Source organism: Phascolarctos cinereus, unplaced genomic scaffold (assembly GCF_003287225.1).
Source record: "Phascolarctos cinereus isolate Bilbo 61053 unplaced genomic scaffold, phaCin_HiC Scaffold_2;HRSCAF=192, whole genome shotgun sequence".
Lineage (NCBI taxonomy): Eukaryota > Metazoa > Chordata > Mammalia > Diprotodontia > Phascolarctidae > Phascolarctos > Phascolarctos cinereus.
In genome coordinates, this window is record NW_027555625.1 from 11,058,867 (window position 1) to 11,078,505 (window position 19,639).

General features: G+C 46.7%; 1 protein-coding gene across 1 annotated transcript in view; it reads right to left on the minus strand.

Annotated features, from left to right (window-relative positions):
- The window catches only part of LPIN1 (lipin 1), a 152,467-nt gene extending 133,216 nt beyond the window's left edge, over positions 1–19,251 (minus strand). Inside the window, 1 exon segment of the mRNA XM_021007716.2 lies at positions 19,062–19,251. Coding sequence (XP_020863375.2) covers positions 19,062–19,139 — 78 coding nt within the window. The 5' untranslated portion in view covers positions 19,140–19,251.
- Between the last annotated feature and the right edge of the window lie 388 nt (positions 19,252–19,639).

Here is a 19,639-nt window from a genome sequence, read left to right on the forward strand (position 1 = left end):
AAATAAAATACATTGCATTAAAAAAAAAACTTAAAAAATCATTCTGAGGAATCCCTAAGCTTGGCCAGACTGACACGGGGGTCCATGATACACAAAAAGTTAAGAATGTCTCCTATATGGAGACAGACACAGACAGAGGCAAAAACAAAAACAAGCACAGACAGACAGAGGCAGAAAGAAAGACGGAAATAACTGCATAGAGACAAAAGCTAGACCTAAATTCTACTCTGGCCCCTGGCATATATCTACATACATTGTCTAGGTGACCCTGGACTAGTCATTGGCTTCCTTGATCACTCCAGGCCAGCTTTCAAAGACTCTAAGTTAGAGACAGCTGCCCACCTGTGCAGTGGAGGGAGTTTGCTCTCCAAGAGTTCCCAGCCATTGAGATCTAGTTTTTGAGATCGAGGTCACTAGCTATGTGGCCTTGAGTTGATCACGTCTACGGACCTTAGCCTCTTCACCTGTAAAACAGGGATGACAGTATGTCCTGCATTACTTACATCACAGGGGCTGTTGTGGGGAACCCGCAGTTATAAACCAAGCATGGTCATGAAAATGAAATCTGAAATCGATTAGTCAATATTCTTCTCTCCTAATGCCCATTGGGGGCAGTGGCAGCTCTTTAGGCAGGGCAGACGCGGTGTTCTATGGGGAAGACTCTCTGTCCCTTTTGGCCTTTCTGGGGCCCGTCACCCGCCAGGCATTGGTAGCTGGACAAAAGTAGGAAACTGGATCCCCTCCTGTCTCAGTCATCAGTTCGCAGCCCTGTGTTTATCAAACAGCTATTAATAAATTGAGCTTGCAGCAAGGGTCATGCCAGGCCCACGCAGACACGTGGCTCATCCTCACTCTGCTCAGAGATTTCCTTCATCTTGCATTAAGACCATGGCAGTAGCTCTCTCCCGCTGAGATCTAAGATGCAGAAAACTTTCCTAGCAAGGACAAGGAGAGATAAGCTGTGAAAGGAATGCTGTCCTGATCTTACAGGAGAGGAAACTGAGGCTCAGAGACACGACTAGCTCACCCAATGTCACACAGCAATGAAGGGTCTGAAGGAGGATTCACACTCAGGGGTCCTGACTCCTGACCAGAGAAAAGGAAAAGAGAAAAAGAGAAAGGAGAAGAAGGAAGGATGGGAGGAAGGAAGGAAGGTGGGAAGAAAGGAGAGAGGGAAGACATGAAGGAAAGAGGGGAGACGGGTGGGGAGGAGAGGAATCATTAGGTCACACAGGCAGTAACAGAGCCAGAATTAGAGCCTAGGTCCTCCGATTCTGACCCCAAGGCTGTCTCCATGACATCGTATTCCTGATGAGATGGGTAAACCACCACAGCCAACGTTTATGAAAGAATTTCCCCAATATAAGACAGCTGGCTCCTTTTAAAACGTATGTTCTAGAAATCACTCCACCCTTCACAAAACCCCGTCGTTTCTCAGTGAGAAGGGAGCTCAGAAGGAAAGAGACCAGCCCCCTCATTCTGCAGAAGCTGAAAACTAAGACCTGTGGGAGAAGCCACTCGGCCAGAGGGCCCGAGCTTGGACCCAGTGCAGCTGACCCAAGGCCCAAGGCCCCTCCTACTGCCCCGGCTCCTGGACGAGGCAGCCGGGAAAAGCCACGAAATCCCTAAGGTTTGGCTCCAAAGCCCTCGTTGGGTAACTCGAGCTTATTCCAAATCACCGCCCCTTCAAATAGCCCTGGACGCCTCGGTCCACTTCTGGGACAAGAGCCCGACACACTCACAGACTGAGCGAGCCCACCCCCTGCTGGACGCAGTGGGGACAACACAGGCCAGCCGGATGACCAAGCTCTGAGGACTCAAGAGGCTGTGGGCAAGGCGCTGCCGCTGAGAAGCCTCCTTCGGATGACCGGGTCCTGGCAGTATTTCAGAACGTTCAAGTGAAGGGGTTCTCAGAGGATGGCCAGTGCTCACTCCCTTCATTTTACAGATGAGGAAACTGAGGCCCAGAGAGGCACTTGCCCAAAGTCAAGCGGGAGTAAGGGTCAGAGATAGGATTTACACCAGGTCTTCCACACTTTCAGTCTAAAGGAGACACCAAGAATCCCATCTAGTCTGTGAGCCTCAGTTTCCTCATCTGTAGGTTGAGTTCACCGTCTGTGCTTTGCTTTTTCACAAGATTGTAACAGAACCCCAGAATCTTGGGGTTGTAAGTACCCTCAGATGCCATCCAGTCCAAACCAGGACTGTGACAAGGATGAAATCAGACACTGCAATTGACGAAAAATGCTAGACATACGTCTGCTGTCACCATGGACATGTCACACATGGATCGTTGATTGATGCCTACAAAATAAAAAAAGTGCTCAACCAATAAACAGCCACAGATATGTTATTCCTCAAAGATATGTGGAGTCAGGAAGACTGAGGTTCAAATCTAGCACTTGCTACACAACCTTTGGGGGCCCTAACTCTAAAATGAAGAGGGTAGGCTCAGTGGCCTCTGAGGTCCTGTGCAGCTCTAAAGCTATGATCCCATGATGCCATGATTACTCGATGACCCCTCAAACCTACCCCATGCTTTCCTGCCTTTGTTCACTCCAATCCAATCCTATAAATCCAATAAACACTTATCAGATGCCTGGGATGTGCCGGCACTATGCTAAACTCTGAGGACAGAGTTAATAAAAAGAAAGACCATCGCCACCCTTAATGAACCCTAATGAGGTAAAAGCAGGCAGGGAAGCAGATACAAAGTGGACATCCCCCATGTCTGATATGTCGCTTCTCTCACACACCTCCTCCCATGTCTGAATTGAAATGCTTCCCATCCTGCAGGGCCTAACTCAGATGCTCCAACCTCCTGAAAGCATTCCTAGGTCCCCACCAGCTAAGCACCCTCATCTCCTCATTTCTCCTATTGCTTCTGCATTTACCATACTGATAATATTCTGTCTGTGCCCATGTCTTCTCTCCTCTATTAAGTTATCAACTGCATGGAGGCATGGATGGAGTTTTGTCAGAATGCCTCATCTCCCCCAGCTCCAAACACAGGGCTTTGCGTGCAATCAAGGTTCAATAAATTTCTGCTGAATTGTAAATTTGCTGAATCTATGTATGATCTGTAAAGCTCATTCAATTTGATTAGGGTTCTTCTGGTCTTTTCCTCAGCCTCATCTCATAAGCTTTAGAGCTGAAGGGGATCAGAGAGCATAGAGCATCAGAACTGGGAGGGGAGGAACAAGAGAATGTTAGAGTCTTAGAACAGAGAACATGGAATGTCCGGGCTGGGAGGAGCTCTAGAACAGAGGATGTGAGAAGTGAGAGGAATCTTGTAACAAACAACAGCAGAGCCGGAACGGACCTTAGACCTGACAGAACTATATGGGACCATGGAGCAGAAGACATCAGAGCTGGGAGGGGCTTTGGAGAGCAGAGAAGGGAGATCTGGAAGAAACCTTAGCCTGAGAAACACGGACTGTCTGAGCTAAATTTTGAGGAGCTCTAGAACTCAGAACAGTGTCCAAGTAGGGTGTGGGGAGTGGGAGGGTAACATCCAAGATTGTGCAATCCAAGCTCTTCATTCCACGGAAGAAACTGCAGCCCAGAGGTGAAGGGATCAGCCCAAAGTCATGCAGCTGGTCAGGAGCAGTAGGAACTGGGATCCAGGCTTCCTGACACCCCTGCCCAGGATTCTCCCCACTCTACCAAAAACAAATATCATGTGTGAAAGGTCATTCTGTGAAATGATGCTCTGTGTGTAATGGAGAAAGCCCTCAAGTCAGATTGCTGCATGTGGAGTCAAGGTCAAGGGCATTGGACGAGGGGAAACGAAAGAGCAGCATCTCCACTGTCCAAGGAGAGATGGTCTTGGTGGAACATGGCAGTTCCTGATGTAGGGACAACAGGAGCCTTGGGATGGGGGTGAGGGAGGGTGGGAGAGACACAAAAAGGGGGGTTCCCAAAAGATAAGGATCCTAATGCTAACCCCCCCTCCTCGCCCCACCTCTCTCAGGGACTTTCCTCCCTGAGTCCTACCCTGCCCTTAATGATTGTGAAACCAAGCTGGCCTCAGGCCATGCACCCGGGAGCTATGGGTCCTCGAAAACTCAGCTTTGGGGAACAGAGGCCGTGCAGAGTGGGCCTTGCCTAAGCAAGTCACGCAAACCAGCCAAGCGATCCAGTCCCTGCTTTAAAAGCAGATCACTAGAAGGAGGCCTGCCCTTGAGGTCAGAACCTTGGGAGGCCCGCTGCCTCCACGTTAGAGGAGACTTCCTCATCATTAGAACTATCCAAATGTAAATGCGTTTGCCGGGAGTTAGGGAGCTCTTCTTTACCGGACGGCTCCCGGAAAGGCTGGCTGAGCACCGTCAGGCATGCTGTTGAGACATCCCTGGTCAGGCGCAGGGTGGACTGGATGGCGCTGAGGTCCCTTCCAGCTCTGAGCTGCCCGTGGGTCTGTGACCCTTCCTGGGTGACTTTGGGCCAGTCTTCCCCTCTCCAAGGGCATCTGCCCTGCCCACCTCAAAGGGACGTTGAGGAAAGAGCTCTAGAAACCGACTACTACTAAGATCAAGAGTAACACGATTCCACTTCAGCGGGACCGCTGGCATAGCGCTGAGTACACACAAACCATTTCATGGCTCAGTGAATGAATGAATGAATGAATGAATGAATGAATGAATGAATGAATGAATGAATGAAAAGAACACTTATTAAGTGCTCACTATATTCCAGAGCCTTAGTCTAAGCACCATGGTTACAAGTAAAAGTAGTTAAAAATGAGGCCATCCCTGGTCTCCAGAAGCTCGCACTCTAACTGGTACAGACCCCACATAGAAGGAAGTCCAGCCAAGCACAGCCATGTCAGCAGCAAGACCCGAAAGTTCTTCCATTCTACTAGTCAGTCAGATCATGGTAGGCATGGTCAGGGAAGATGGCCCTCAGTGCCATTGGAAGGAATCAAGGTGGTGACTCCCTGCTCACCTAAGTGAACAGGGAAGCCATAGGCTGGGGGAGGAGAATGTCTCCAGGGCCGGCAAGCCTTCCCACTGCCCTGACAACCTGGATAGCTGCTGGGACAGCCCAGGCAGTGTGGCGGTCTGGCTCGGGTCCCCTGGGGGACCATGGTAGGACCCCAAATGGTGCAGGATTAAATAATCAGGAGTAGCTAGGTTGAATCCCACACTCCCCGTAATAGGCAATCATAGGGTTTGTCTCGAACAAAACCATACCTGCCTTTCTACCGTTAACCCCCAACACATTCACTCTAAAAAATAATCTTGTCCTTCCCCCTTCTGCCCTGGCCATTGGCCTTTCTGGGAAGGTATAAGCTAACCACTACCCAGATATTCAAGGCAATAGATGCTTAGGTGCCAGTGGAAAAAATCGACGCCTGCTCCCAACACATTTAAATCCTCCCTTCCCAGAATCCTCATGGCCACTGCAGGGTCACTTCAGAGCATGTGCTCAGTGCCTCAGGGCAGGGACCAGTGAGTGAGAGCCCCACACCGCTCCATTTTTGTTTGGGGTTGGACAGAGTGAGGAACCCAGTAGCACCCAGAGATAATTGACAAACAGATAAATATAAGCATATAGTGGGTATACAAACTTTTTTCAGTGGGGTACACAGTCAAGAATGTTTGGGGAAATCTCTGGTCTAGAGACCACTGGAGCTACTCCATGTTACCTTTTTGGATGAGATTCTGGGTGCCTTGTAAATGATTCTTTCTTCACCCTGCTCAGGAAGAGCCTTTTCCTTCAGGCCTCCCGGGGTCCTCATTGCATAACTTTTTAATGTATCCAGTGCATAACATTGAGTATTATTTAGGTTGGTGTCTTCTCCCCTTCCCAAACTGAGCTCTGCTGGAGCAAGCATTAGAGCCCAGAGCAATCAAACATTTATTAAGTGCCTACTATATGCCAACCATTGAGCTAAATGTAGTGTCCTAAAGGCATTGTCATTGAATTAATGAGTCTGCATTTGGAATGGGAACTCGTGCTAGGTCAGCCTCCACCTCTGTGGGTCTGTGACTTTGTCAGTGCAAATCAACTCTCCAACAGTGCAGCTTATAACCCACCCAAGTCTTCTTTTCCTATTTATATCTGTGTCCTCCAAAAATCCTCGGTTAAGAGCTTCTCAATAGGCCCAAGGTCTTTCTCTGTGTTCTTTAATCAATAAAACAGAAACTTCTCTAAGGCAGGGGCTGTTTCATTTTTGTCTCTGTAGCTCAAGTGTTTACATGGTGCTTGGCATACAGTAGGTTGAATTAATAAATGCCTGCTGAATAGAATTGCTCTGAACTGAATGGAAATGAAGTGAATTGAGTTGAGTTGAATGAGAATCTGTTGAACGAATGTTGAGATGCTTTGGCCCCCACCGTAAGCCAGGACAATTTCACTTCTTGGGTGTCATTTTGCAGCATCTGAGTTTCAATCTAGGAGGCTGAACCAAGGTTGGCCGGTGCACAAGTACATGGTGTTTGGCTGAACAAAGGTCAAAGTGTGTGTGTGTGCTACCATCCAGCTCATAAGACAATTCTAGGGAAAATGGGGTCTTTCTCTGTGGGAATATGAAAGACCCTTTAAGTTTGCAGCCATTTCATTTAGGCTACTGACACATCATCTATAGACATGAGAAGACCAAAGAAACAGTGCTTAAACAGCCAGGAACATCTTGCCCCAGCTGTTTATTTTCAGCCTTTATTGGATTCTCTGCTATTGTACACAGAAATTTTCCTCCCTTTGACTGGCTGTGACTTGTGCAGCTCTGTGCAAGCAAGTACAGAGTGTCCCAAAAGTTGCCATTTTGGCACCAAGACTTTTGGGACACTCTGTATAGAGAGTAAAGAGGACATGCACAACAGAGTTTGTTTTTCTGCCAACTCCAAATAAACAACTGCGTATGTACAAATTTCAAGTTGGCCTCTGTCATGGGAGAAAACACAGAAGAGCTGGAGGAAGAGAAATTATTTGTTCCTGGGTTATCAGGGAGAAAGAACCACTCCTTGAAAGAAGGCATCAACAAAGAAAAAAGATGTCAAAAGTCAGAGGGGACTTCTCACCAGTGTCCAGAGGATGGTGGGTAGCACAGTAGGACACAGATAAAAAGCATTTTGAGATATACTCTATGAAAAGTTTCTGGTTCTTTGTGTAGAGGAGGCGGCTGGACCTTAATTGTTGGGAGCAGCTTCTTGGCCTCCAAGGAATCCCAATGTGGATCTAAGGAGGCTATCAATATTAATGACAATAATAGCTGATATTTATATAGTGCTCCCTATGTGCCAGGCACTGTGCCAAGCACTTCCCAATCATTGTGAAGGAAGAAATTAGAAGATTTGGCAACTGTTAGATACATGGGATGAGTGAGAGTGAAAATGAAACCAGAGCAGCAAAGCTGTTTGACCAGAAGAATGGGGGTACCCTCAATTTCTGTTGTCACTCAGTCGTTTTTCAGCCACATCCAACTCTTTGTGATCCCATTTGGGTTTTCTTGGCAAAGATACTGGAGCAGTGTCTTAAATTTGGAGCTGGAAGAACCGAAAGGTCGTCTAATCACTTTAAGGTAACATCCTGTTATAATAATTAGCTCATTTTAAGCTTAGGGCAGTGATAGAATGGCCCCTCAGTTTCCTGTGGTTCTCTCCTCTTCAGCTTGGGGGAGTTGACCCAAGATGAAAAGGTCTGAGCTGTCACTCAGAGCTCCCACTTTGGAAAGTCCTACTATGTAGCAGAAGTCGACCTCTCTGTATGGCTTTACATTTCAGTCTCTATCTCTCTCTAAATAGCCCTGGGCTTCTTTGGGGTGGAGGCAAAACTCAGCTTCTTGGGGACACCGAGGTGAAATCCAACGGCAGATTATAGTGTCCCTGGGTCTCCTATGAGACATCCATGGAGAGCTGACAGCTCCTTGATATCTCTGCCACAGCTCAGCCCTCCCTTGGCTCCTCAGGGGTCTGCTAGAGGGTAAGAGGAAGGACATTGGGATGCCAAGCTTGAACCAACCTCTTAAATCCATCCCTTCTCAACTTGTTTGATAATTTATAGATGTTCCCTATGGGCAACAATGGATGGAGTGCTGGGCCTACAGTAAGGAAGACCTAAGTTCAAATGTGACCTTAGACATTACTAGCTGTGTGACCCTGGGCAAGTCACTTAGCCTCTGTCCGCCTCAGTTTCCTCATCTGTACAATGGAGACAAAATAGCATTTAACCTCCCCTGCTTATTGTGAGGATTAAATGAGATAACATTTGTAAAGTATTTTGTAAACTTTAAAGTGCTATATACATTATAGCTATTACTACCATAATTATTATCTAAACACGATTCTTGTACAATATCACTATAATTCAAAGGACTTTTCGTGCATAGTCTGTGAGATTGATTATCTGTTATTTATTCAGGGTGTTGAATAAATCAGTCACCTCACCCTTACATAGAAATGAAGAAACCATGACCCAGAGAGGTTCAGTGATTTGTCCAGAGTCACACAGCATCAGAAGTTAGCTTTGAACCCAGATTTCCCTACCTCTTCTCACTGGTGATTCTGCCTCTTGGAGATAAGGGGTATAAAGTGATTAGCAAATATCAAAGGTTATATCAATGTCTCTAGACCTATCAGCAGATCAGCTGGGAGCAAGCCAACAGACAAACTAGGGAAAAGGCCATGGCCCAGGTGTCTGCCTCCAACCACAAGTGGCCCACAGCCCCGTTAGCAGGTGCCTCCAAGAGCTCCTGTCCCCTCCAGCTGCCCTGGTCTGGTATGTAGCCTGGCTGGAGGCCAGAGATGAAAATAGCCTCCCAGCCCTAGCCCACAGCCAGCCACCCTCTGCTTAATGTCCTCATCATAGTTACAAGCTGGGCCTGGCCAGGGGCAGGCCAGGAGCTGGCCCATCTCCCAGCAGCCCAGAGCTCCCGGGGGTGTTCCTCCCACCCAGTGGGAAGGTTGGTGAGGAGCAGAGGTGCCCAAGGTGGCCCTGAGAGTGTGGGCAAAAGCTCTTCAGCTCTTGGTCCTGGGGCAGGCTGACATACTTCTGTCCCTGTAATCCTCTTTCTAGCTGGGTCACCCCAAGTTACTAAACCTCTTTGAGACCCATTAATAAAATAAGGATAAGAACAGAACCTCCAATGCACTGAAAGCAATTTGCTAACCTTAAAAAACAACTCCCAGTTATATTTATGACACACCAGTCCTGGCACATATGAAGTGTTAAATAAATGCTTGTTGACAGACGTGCATTTATTAAGCACCTGCTGGGTACTAGGGATACAAACACAAAGAATGAAATCATCCCTGCCCTCAAGGAGCTTGTATCATAGACCTAGAGTTAGCATAGTATAGTAGATGGGGTTCTAGACTCTGAGTCAGGAAGACCTGGGTTCCAATCCAGCCTTAGATGACTTAATAGCTAGGTCACTTAACCTGTATTTCAGTTTCCTTATCAGTACAATAAAGGAGTTGGAATAGACATATTGCATTGAGGTGGTGCAGTGGATAGAGAGCCCAGCCTAGAGTCAGGAAGACCTGAGTTCAAATTTGGTGTCAGATGCATACTAGCTGTGTGGTCCTGGGCAGGTCACTTAACCCTGTGTGCCTCAATTTCCTCATCTGTAAAATGAGCTGGGGAAGGAAATGGCAAACTACTCCAGTATCTCTGCCAAGAAAACCCCAAATGGGAAAATGATTAAACAACCAACGAGGAGTTAGCTGTGACAGAAAATAAATCCCCCGATCCAGAATCTCATTATCCCAGAATGTTAGCGATGGAAGTCCAGCCCACTCGTTTTACAAGTGAGGAGGGGCCCAGAGGGGCAGGTGCCTCCCAAGGCCACCCAGCTAGCTTGTGGAACCGTCAGAGATCCCGAGAACAGTGACTCAAATTTGAGTTTTTCTCCTGCCGCAAGGGGCTTAATGAAGCCTGTTTGTCTGGGGCCTATGGGGGCAAGGCCACCCACAGGCTAAAGCCCCTGATTCCGTGAATGGGAATTCCGAGTAGGAGAATGCGTGAGTGATGAGGGGAGGGAGGGAGGAGTGAGTGACAATGGGCAGTTGGCTGGGAATTTCCATGAGGCCAGCAGCTTGTATCATATTATTTCCAGGCAATGAGCTTCTTCAGTTTAACCATGAAATGGCCCATGAGGGCCAGGACACCACAGGCAGAAGAGCCTGGCTCCTGGTAAGGTCTTTTGCTTCCTAGCTCTTTCTTCTCCCCATCATTTCAATTCAGGTTCCTCCTCTGGAGAATGAGGAGAATGCTATGAACACTAAAGAAAGAGCCTTAAAGACACGATAGAAGTATGGGCTTGGCTGATCGAGAGGCAGTGCTAGAACTTGAGCCTTCAATCAGGAAAGGCCTGGGTTCAAATTCTATCTCTGACACTTAATAGCTGTGAGACCCTGGGCAAGTCACTACCCCTCCACATGGCCATGCTGGCCAGCTGCTAAATCCTCTTATAATCTGGCTGGTATAAAATGCCACTGTACAAAGATGAGCCCTGCACCTCAGCCCCCAGCCTAGACATCATCTTTCAAGAAATTATCAAGGAAAACTGCCCTGATATATTAGAACCAGAGGGCAAAATAGAAATTGAAAGAATCCACTGATCTCCTCCTGAAAGAGATCCCCAAAGGAAAACTCCTAGGAATATTATAGCCAAATTCCAGAGTTCCCAGGTCAAGGGGAAAATATTACAAGCTGCCAGAAGGAAACAATTCAAGTATTGTGGAAACACAATCAGGATAACACAAGATTTAGCAGCTTCTACATTAAAGAACCGCAGGGCATGGAATATAATATTCCGGAGGGCAAAGGAGATAGGATTACAATCAAGAATCACCTACCCAGCAAAACTGAATATAATCCTTCAGGGGAAAAAATGGTCATTCAGTGAAATAGAGGACTTTCAAGCATTCCTGATGAAAAGACCAGAGCTGAATAGAAAATTTGACTTTCAAATACAGGACTCAAGTGGAACATGAAGAGGTAAACAGGAAAGAGAAATCATAAGAGACTTACTAAGATTGAACTGTTTACATTCCTGCATGGAAAGATGATATTTATAACTCATGAGACTTTTTGTCAGTATTAGGGTAGTTGAAGGAAAAAAATTATATATGTGTATATATATAGATAGAGGGCACACGGTGAGGTGAAGATTAAGGGGTCATATCTGGAGAATAAAATTAAGGGATGAGAGAGGATGATACTTGGAGAAGAAGAGAGAGGTAGAATGGGGTAAATTATCTCACAAAAAAAAACAGAAAAGTCTCTTACAGTAGAGGGGAAACACAGGAAGGTGAGAGGGAATGAGGGAATCTTATTCTCATAGGATTTGGCTTAAGGAGGGAATAACATACACATTCAATTGGGTATGGAAATCTGTCTTACCCTACAGGAAAATAGGGGGAGAAGGGGACAAGAGAGCAGGGGGATGATAGAGAGGAGGGCAGATTGGAAGAGGGAGTAATCAGAAGTAAATACTTCTGAGGAGGGACAGGGTCAAAAGAAAGAATAGAATAAATGGGAGGGCAGGATAGGATTAAGGGAAATAGAGTTAGTTTTTCACAACATGTCTACTATGGAAGCGTTTTGCATAACTGCACATGTACAACCTGTATTGAGTTGCTCGCCTTTTCAATGAGGGTGGGTGGGGAGGGAGGAGGAAGAGAGAAAATTTGAAACCTAAAGTTTTTAAAACATATGTTTAAAAAAATGTTTTCACATGCTACTGGGAAATAAGAAATACAGGAAATGGGGTACAGAAGTCTATCTTGCCCTACAGGAAAATAGAAGGGGAAGGTGATAAGAGAAGGGGGGAGAGATAGAAGAGAGGACAGACTAGGGGAAGGGATATTCAGAATGCATGCCATCTTGGGGTGGGAGGAGGGGTGAGATGGGGCGAAAATTTGGAACTAAAAATCTTGTGGAAGTGAATGTTGAAAACTAAAAATAAATAAATTTGTGTTTAAAAAAGTACACAGAAATAAAAACAAAAATGTAGATAGGAATAAAATAAGGATAATGTATTACTGAGATATTAAATTTAATAGACTTTTAAAAACCAAACTCAGTAACAAGAGTTCACAGCTTCATATACAATACTCTTTTTGTTCTTCATTGAATATGGAAATGTTCATGTTTGGCAATGCTGGTCAAATCGTAGGTGGGAAAGGAAGGAAAAAGGGAAGGGAGGGAAGGAAGAAGCTGAAAGGGAGGGAAGGAAGGAGGGAATGGAGGAAGGAGGAAGGAAGGAAAGAAGGAAGGAAGATAGGAAAGAAGGAAGATAGGGAGGAAGAAAGGGAGGATAGGAGGACAGGAGGAAGGAAAAGGGAGAGGGAAGAGGGGAGGGAGGGAGGAAGCATTTATTCAGTCCCCACTATGCACCAGTCACTGTGCTAAATGCATTACAAATATATTATCTCATTTGAACCTCACAACAGCCCAGGGAGATAAGTGCTATCATTACAACCATTTTACAGCTGAGGAGACTGAGGGCAGACAGAAGTTAAGTGACTTGTCCAGAGTCACACAGCCAGGCTATGTCAGAGGAAAGACTTGAATCCAGCTCTTACTGATACTGAATCAGCCCTCTATCCACTAAACTACCCCACCTCTTCCTAGGTGCTGTCCCTGGTGTCCCAAAGTCTTAAAACAGTTTTCTGCAACCAAAGCTTATGGATTGGCTGACCCACCATCCCTGTCATTATTTTCTGAGACATGGGGATCATAATATCATTTATCTCACAGGATTGTTGTGAGAATCCAATGAAACCATGCATAGAAAGCCCTTTCCAAACTCTGCGTCTTTATTCATGTGGGTTATGAATACGTCCCCAGCCCTTGTCACTTCCTCCATGTGAGAACTTCATCCACTGAGGCAGATTGCAGCCAGTGATAACCGAGTCTGAGAAAAGTAATATCTCAGAGAAGGTGAGGGATTTGACAGAGGATATAGAGCTAATTAGTATTAAAAGTGGAATGTGAAGTCTTTCTGACTCCATGATGCCAATCCTCTGTGAGCAGAGGAGATGCAGAAGGTGTCCGTTCAAATCAGATAAATGTTAGGTGACAAGGGAAGGGGAAGGGCATATGCTTTTTTATAGCGCCTACTATGTGCCAGGCATTGTACAAAGAGCTTTACAATTACTATCGCTTTTGAGTCTCACACAACCACCCTTCATGGTGTTAGTATTATCCCCATCTCATGGATGAAGAAAACCGAGGCAGGCAGAGGTTAAGTGAAGACCAGATTTGAACTCAGATCGTCCTGACTCCCAGAGCAGGGCTTTATCCACTGCACCACCGGCTGCCTCTAAAGACTGTGAGTAAAAGGTGAACAAAGACTACATACAAATTCATGAGTAAAGCCGACCTGGGGGTCACAATGGACCACAAGCAGAGTGTGAGTAAGTCAATACTGGCACATTGTTATGTAAAAAAAGCCAATCTAACCCTGAGGTGTATTAGTGGTGTGACGTGTGAAGGCTGGGGGGTAACGTTCCCCTGAGCCCTGCCTTGGCCAGGCCCTCATTAAATTACCTTGGCTGGTTTGACCTTTGTGTGGTAAGAGGATTGTAAAGGGCTGGGATGGGGCCGGGGTGGGGTGGGAGGAAGGAAGCTTAGGGATTCCCAGAAGAACCCGAGACGATTAAAGAAATGGAAAATGATGCCCCCAAGGAAAGGAAAAGTGGCCTTGAGCACCATGGCATTTAGAGACAGAAGTAGCTTTAGAGACCAGCTCATACCACTGGGTCCTTTTCAAGAGAAGGAAACCGAGGCCCAGAGAAGAAGAGGGGCTTGTCACAGTCAGAGGTAGCAAGCAGCCAAGTTAGGATTCAAACCCAGGTCAGCTAGATCCGGAAACACTCACCCTTGCACTGCCCCACAGACGTTAGGGAGTGACTGGGAGCCTCTTCAAGTCCCAGAATCTCAGAGCTAACCAGGAGTTTGGCATCAGCCCAGATCAAGCCACACCCGAGTCTGCTTTTGCTTCTGGGGACACCTTCCAAGCCCACATCTCTCGCCCTCTCAGTCTCCCAGATGCTTCTGCTGTCATTCTATGATCCAGTCACTTGAATTTCAAGTAAATTCAATAGCATAACAGATTAGTGTAATCTTGCATCCTCACAAAGTCCCAAAAACCAACTCACAAGCACAGGATGAGGAAGACACTGCTGGACAGGAGTGCAGCCGAAAAGCATCCGGGGTTTTAGGGGACCACAGGCTCCATAGCGTTGGCGACAGGGTTGATGTAACAAAAGCAAAGGCAATCCTGAACTGCGGTGAATGGCATCCTGTTTCTTATGAGGGTTTTTTTGCTTTTCTTCTTTCTCACTGGGGGAAGTGAGGAGGGAAAATCGATTTTGTTCACTTTTTAAGTTATTTTTTTTAAAGATGCATAGCTTCTAGAAAAAAAGAGGCAAAAACGACAACTAGGATTGATGTGGCCCTTTAAGGTTTGCAAAGCGCTTTTGGATAATCTCTCTGAAGAATGCCTTGCTCCAGTCACATCTAGAATTCTATGACCAGCTCTGGGTTCCATAGCTTAAAATGAAAATTAATAATATGGAGAGTGTCCAGAGAAAGGTGACCTGATGGAGCAGCTAGGTGGAGCAGTGGATAGAGCACCAGCCTTGGAGTCAGGAGGACATGAGTTCAAATCTGCCCTCAGACACTTGACACTTACTAGCTGTGTGACCCTGGGCAAGTCACTTCACCCCATTGCCTAGCAACAAAACAGAGAAAGGTGACCTGGGTGATGAAAGGTTTTGAGTCTGTATTGTATGAAGAGGGAAAGAAATGGGAATACTTCTGGAGAAAAGACTGGGGTGGGGGAAAAGTGAAGGTGGAGCTGAACTATGGAAGAGATTTTGGCCTGTTCCTTTTGACCCCAGTGGGCAGAACCAGAGGCAACTAGACATTCCTAACAAGGGGAACTGCCCCCAAAGGGGAATGGGCTGCTTTGAGTGTGGCCTCCCCCATCACTTTCTAGCTCCAGAAAGAGGCTGGACAACCACCTGACAGGTAGGTAGCTGAAGGGATTTCTTCCTTTTGGGGTATGCACTGAACTAGATAACCACTGTGCATTGGCATACAGCAAGCACTTCATAAATACTTGTTGCTTTCCTGCCTGCCTGACACTAATGCTTCCAACTGAAATCCTGTAAAATGGCTAATTACAGAAAATCTCAAGGCACTTGAACCCTCACTCCACAGGTGTGCTCAAGCTCACAAGCCTTGCTTGGGTGTCCTAGGTGGGAGCTCAGCCTGGCGTCCTAAGTCCTAGGTATGAGCTTCAGCATTAACCAGGTCTGTGACTTTGGATAGCTACTAAAATCTCTCAGAGCTTCAGTTTTCTCATCCATAAAATAGTATAGTATAGATAGATAGATAGATAGATAGATAGATAGATAGATAGATAGATAGATAGATAGATAGATACATATGTGCCTTACAGGGGGAAGGCTGACTCAAGGCCCTGCAGAATCTTCTACCAGCTAGGAAAGAGGGCCTTGAGCCTCCTAGACCACTAGGTGAGAAGAGGGAATGGGGCAGTTTTGGAAAAATAAGCAACTTTAAACAAAGAAACTGGGTTTTCTATCCTACTTCCAGCTCACCAGAAAAATAAAATGGCCAGAACATTCCATAGCCTTTGTCCCCCAGGCGCCATCCCACTCTACCCCCTCCAAAAAAAATTACCTGTTCAGCTGAATTAGAAAACTACCCAGACAGACGAAGCTAGAAGGAACTTTAGAGGTCATCCTTGGCCAGCCATCCCTCAACCCTTTCCCAATACCATACCATCAATTTTTATAAATAAGGAAACTGAGCATTGTGCCTGAGTGTCTGGAACCACACAGCTGGTCCGTTGATAGCATGGTGAGGACTGGAGGAAGGATTCTCCCTTAACCATAGATCAGACCTGGTTCTGTTAGAGAATCTGCTAGAGAAAGCCATTTGTAGAACTATCTAATTAACGAGGGCAAGTAGATAGTACAGTGGATAAAGCAGGTGGGCCTAAAGTCAGGAAGATCTGAATGCAAATGCAGCCTCAGACATTTACTAGATGTGTGATCCCGGGCAAGTAACTTAACCTTGTTGCCTCAGTTTCCTCATCTGTAAAATGAGTTGGGGAAAAAAATGGCAAACCACTCCAGTATCTGCAGAGAAAATCCCAAACGAGGTCACAAAGAGCCCAACGTGACTGAAGCAACCAAACAATAAAAACTAATTAATTAACCATCCAATCCATCTGTAAGCATTTATCAAGGACCTACTATGTGCTAGGCACTGGGTATGCAGCAGGTCCTGGGGATATGGTTAAAAATAAAACTGTCCCTGCCCTCAAGGTGTTTCTATTCTTCAGAGTGAGAGGGAAGGTAAAGGGGACGTATAAGTTTGTACCTACATAAGTATGTATAAAATCCAAGGTCGTTTGGGGGTGGGGGGAGGCACTATCAGCCAGCAGAATCAGGAATGAGCCCATGTAGAAGGTGGACCATCCTATAAATTGGTCTGAAACCCATTGTGGAGACATTACAGGACATGGAACAGAAAATGTCAGATCTAGGAGAGACTGTAGAAAGAAGGATGTCAGAGCTGAGAGAAGCCTTAAATATAGAATGGTCAGAGCTGGGAGGAACTTTCCCATGGAGAATATTAGTACTAAAAGGGACCTTAGAGATCATTGAGTCCAAGCCCCCTCCATCCCACCTCAGTTTGACAGAGGAGTAAACTGAGGCCCAGGTGGGAGGGGACTTGCCCAGAATGAGTTAGTGGCCGGGCTCAGGCCAGACAATGCCTTCTCCCAGCTCCAAAGTCACGGTTGTTCCAACTCTACCCACTGCCTTTCAAACCAGGCTCCCTTCCCCCTTTCCCATTTGTCGTCTGTGCCTTCAAAACCAAATAATCCAAAAGTGCCCCTTCCCCTCCTTGTCCATTTGTCAGTCGAGGTATCTGGTATGGAAGGAGGCCACTGACCACGGAGAGAAACAAATGACAAGCTACATTCAAGTTACAGTCAGTGAGTACTTGGCCGGAATGATGGGGCCTCAGAAGGATCTGGAACTGCCTCAGTCCACTCCTCTACCTACACCCACTTTGGCTTCTGCTTATCCTTTCTCCTTGATTGGTTTTCAAGCATCTTAGAAGAAAGGTAGGAGTGAATTGCAGATATCCTTAGGACAAACTGCATCCCACAGGCCCTGGTTTCTCCAAGAGTCTGATAGGATGTTGGGATGCAGCGATGAAACTTCTTTGAGGCTCAGTTCCATCGTAGGACACAAGATATCGGCCTAGAGCTTTCTATAAGACGAGGAGGCTATCTTCATCACCCTTTGGGGCAGGTACTCTAGTGGTGGCCTCACTCAAATCAGCAAGCATTCTGTGTGTTCTACCCAGTGCAGGGAGGGCTCTGCTTTCTGGAAGGTCACGTCTCGAATAGCATCCCATCTTAAGAGAGACCCTGAGAGTCAAAGATCACACTCTCCCCAATGAGCAAAACAGGTCAATGGAAGGTAGGAGGCCCCCAGTGGCGAGCAGCCAATAAACACCTCGGCAGCGCTCACTGTACTCAAGGCTCAAGAGATAATGAAAGGCAAAAACAACCCTGCCCGTAAAGAGCTTACAGTCTGATGGGGGAAACAACATGCAAACAATGGCATGCTTCACAAAATTAGCATGGCAGTGATTCCAGGTGATCTCAGAGGGAGAAACTGTAGCACCAGGGGTAGGATTTACCCAGGAGCCCAGCCATGGATGTTCCCACAGGCAAGGGAGAAAGGAGGTAGATTGCCATGGATGCGGGCTAGAACCCAGCTGTTCTAACACCATGTTCAGGACTTGTCCTCCCCAACGTTTAGAGCCCAATGCCAATGATACCTCCTGACCTCCCCACACAGCCCTTGTCTCTAGCTCTTGGCCCATCTCTCTGATGATCTCTTCATGTGATATCATATATACAAGACAGTTATCTATTAGCCCCGACCAAACAATAGCCTCCGCAGTGCTCTGCACATAGTGGGTGCTTAATCAATGCCCACTGCTTTGACTTCTCCTCTGGGCACCATACTTAGAGATCACAGAACTGAGAGAGCCAGAAGGTGTGGTAGAAAGAACTCTGGTTTGGGGGTCAATCAATCAGCAAGGATTTACTGAGGGATTAGCCCTGTGCTAAGTGTCCGGATACAAAGACAAAACCACCACAGACCTGCCTTATTGATGACCAAAAGACCTGGGTTCGAATCTCAGCTCTGCTAACTTTCCCCCTGTGCCTTGCCTTGTGTAACAGAGAGGCTTTACAACAGGACCCTGGAACATCAGGGCTGGATGAGACCTTAGAACAGAAAACAGACTGTCTGAACTGGACAGGTCTTTTAGAAGAGAGAATATCTGATAAAGGCAGAGGTGGATGAATCACAAACTATGTGGAAGGGACATCGGAAATAATGGAGTCCAATCCCTTCATTTTTATAGACGAGGAGAATAAATCCAGCAAAGTGCTAAGAAGCCTTAGAATGTCAGAGAATCAGAGGGATCTTACAACAGGGAATGTACTCTCTGAGAAAGACCTTAGAACAGAAAACATTCTAAGCAAATCTACTAAGATTGTGAGCCAGGTCACCAGGTTCAGACCTTGAGTAAGTCTGTCCTCTGAGCCTCAGTTTCCTCCACTGTAAAATGAGAGGCACGGACTAGATAATCTTGGGTCCCTTCTGCCTCCGAATCTCTCACAAGGTAGACCAACTCCTTCATTTTAGAACAGAGAGAACTCATGGAGACTTGCCCAACGTCATGCAAGTAATAAACACAGAGCTAGAGACTGACTCCAAGTCTTTGGTCTCCAAATCTAGAGGTCTATTGCTCTGCCTCAGAGGTGGCCACCCAGGTAGCTCACTGGAGGCTCTCACTTTCTTTCACTGGATCAGTCAGTGCACATGCTATCTGGCCCAAGGCAGTGACCTCCACCCCTCCTGCTCCAAGTTATAATGCCCATTCTCCCCATCAAGGCTGATCAGTGAGTGCCCTGACTTCCAGTGGGGAAGGAAGGCAGAGCCCTGTCTGGTTGGCCAGCCTCCATGGTGACAAGCACAATAGTACTTTACCCATGACCAAGCAGATTCAGGGTGGGATTTTCCAGGTGGAGACTCCACAGCCCGTTCAGCTGAATCCCCATGCTCCATGGTCCCTCCACAGGGGCTCAGTTCAGGGGTGCCCAAGACTCCATCCCTTCAGACAGGGACCAGATGAACCAGGTCTGCCTGTTGAAAACCGCGGTGCTTCCTGCAAAGCAGGAGAGTGAGGACTATTCCAGGGATGGTGAGAGCAGGCTAATTTTGCCTACTCAAGTGCCTGGGAAGCCGGGCCAGGTCTGAAACCTGAGCCTGGCTACTAACAGCTCTCTTCCCCCACGACTGACTCCTTAAGATTGGGAGCCAAGTCACAAGGACTGAAACAGCATGGGCATAAACACAAATCCTTTCCCACCTGGACAGGGGTGGAGAGCCAAGTGTAAAAAAAAAAAAAACAAACACCAACTTTGGATAGAAATTATTACTGTTGTTATTAGTATAGAAACAGTATGGCTTGTATCTAGAGAGCTGTTCTTGGAGCTAGGAATACCCGGGTTCATGTCCCACCTGTGACATATGCCATCTTCTTGGTGCGCCCTCTTCTAGCACCA